We start from the raw sequence: 1808 nt of genomic DNA, 5'->3' as shown, positions 1-1808 counted from the left end.
GAGGACAACAGAGCTGCTTCATGGAAGAAGAACCTCAGCTTATGGTGCGTTCACACCGAATGCGATTTCAGCATCAGGAGCAGCAGGTTTACATACAAAGTCTATGGTGGACGCGCTTCAAGCAACATCGGGAAGTTCTGCGGCGCCTCAAGCGCGATTAGAGCAGCGCGATTTGACGCTCAGATCGTCCAAATCGTCCAAATCGCGCTGCTCTAATCGCGCTTGAGGCGCCGCAGAACTTCCCGACGTTGCTTGAAGCGCGTCCACCATAGACTTTGTATGTAAACCTGCTGCTCCTGACGCTGAAATCGCGTTCGGTGTGAACGCACCATAAGAATCGTAAAGTTTGCACTATGTAAATTAGAAAGTTTGTTTTTATCGTTACTTAATTTTCCGTTTATTTTCACAGACTATGTTCGCCTCACAACACAGAGGTCACATCAGTGCTGGTCAAAACTCTTCAGGCAAGCCCGGATTTTTATGGTGTAGATAGTGATGCATTTGTGTGTAAGTATCTATTAGGTTGTCTGTTTTTTATTTTGAATGCTGTTGTTGTACGTACTGTGTTAATGCTTTAAATTTATATTGCTCAAAAATGTTTTCCAGCTGCTTGCAAAACCTATTATGAGACGGTCCGCCGGAACTTCCGGTACAGTCAACCGGGCCTTGCAGACAAAGCCACAGTCGTTAGGAGTTCAGCCCGGTGTCGTTCAAGAAGGAAGCGGGTAAGATTTATGGACCATACTGTTGGTCAGCAGTATTGGAATTGTTACCTCAGAAATCTATTGATCATAAACCTTTTCAGAAATAAGTTATTCAGATTTAGTATTTGTTTATTCAGTCCACTGTAGGGTAGTGTTGTTGTATTTTTATTTAATAGAATAGATGATTCTTTCAATCTATGATGAATGGAAAACAGTAGGCCACATCTTCACTTTTTTCTTCATTTTGATTTCAGTACTTTTTTTTCTAATACAATGATAACAAAAAATACCTCATGAGAGCTCATTTAAAGGGAATCCTGACCAGTTGTAACTTTTTTTAACTATTAAAACAAGACTGTAAAAATACTATTTAGCGTTTAGAAATTAAAGAAAGCATATTGTCACACGGTCAGCACTATATTATGATCACCATACAAATGTGATTGTTCAGGCACTTATGTGAGTGTTAAAAGGCTAAAGAGGCTAGGCCAGGCTAGTAAGATAAAGTTGTACAATGTCTCTGTGATCAGGAAAGCCACTCAGATCACAGAGGACCAGTCACATTCCCTTCACCATCTTTTCCAGCTTCTACCCTCTAGCAGGCGTTATAAAGTTCCCCTGACCAGGAAAAACATCTATAAAAAAATAATTTGTCCCTTCTGCAATTACCGTACTAAACAAGACTGCATAGATTACCCCCCTTTTTAGGACTGCTTTTTAAACTTGGTTGTTTTGTATGGCAAACCATTCTCACTCCCGAGTCGTCGCATATTGACGCTTTTCCAAAGTTCCCTCTGTGTTCGATTTTGACGCGTCGGGTACTCCCCATGCGTCATTTTTTTGACGAGATGGGGCAGAATCTGTTGTCATAATTTCTGAAAGTTTAGAAAATGCACAAACACTACCATTCCAAAGCCTAAAATTACCTTTATTCACTTTAGACATCCTGTCCCTGACCCTATCCATCCACCCATCCATCCATTTTCTTCCGCCTATCTGGGGTCGGGTCGCGGGGGCAGCTGCTTCAGAAGGGAGGCCCAGACCTCCCTCTCCCCAGCCACTTCTTCCAGCTCCTCCGGGGGAACTCCAAGGCGTTCCCAGGCC

General features: G+C 42.5%; 1 protein-coding gene across 1 annotated transcript in view; it reads left to right on the top strand.

Annotated features, from left to right (window-relative positions):
• The window catches only part of LOC106521512 (uncharacterized protein C14orf93), a 5991-nt gene that overhangs the window by 1367 nt on the left and 2816 nt on the right, over positions 1-1808 (top strand). The window contains exons 3-4 of the mRNA XM_014014109.1: positions 410-507; positions 607-725. Of these exons, the coding sequence (XP_013869563.1) occupies positions 410-507; positions 607-725 (217 nt within the window). The remainder of the gene's footprint in view (positions 1-409; positions 508-606; positions 726-1808) is intronic.

This window comes from Austrofundulus limnaeus, unplaced genomic scaffold (genome assembly GCF_001266775.1).
Source record: "Austrofundulus limnaeus strain Quisiro unplaced genomic scaffold, Austrofundulus_limnaeus-1.0 Scaffold110, whole genome shotgun sequence".
Lineage (NCBI taxonomy): Eukaryota > Metazoa > Chordata > Actinopteri > Cyprinodontiformes > Rivulidae > Austrofundulus > Austrofundulus limnaeus.
This window is presented reverse-complemented; position numbering and strand designations above follow the sequence as displayed.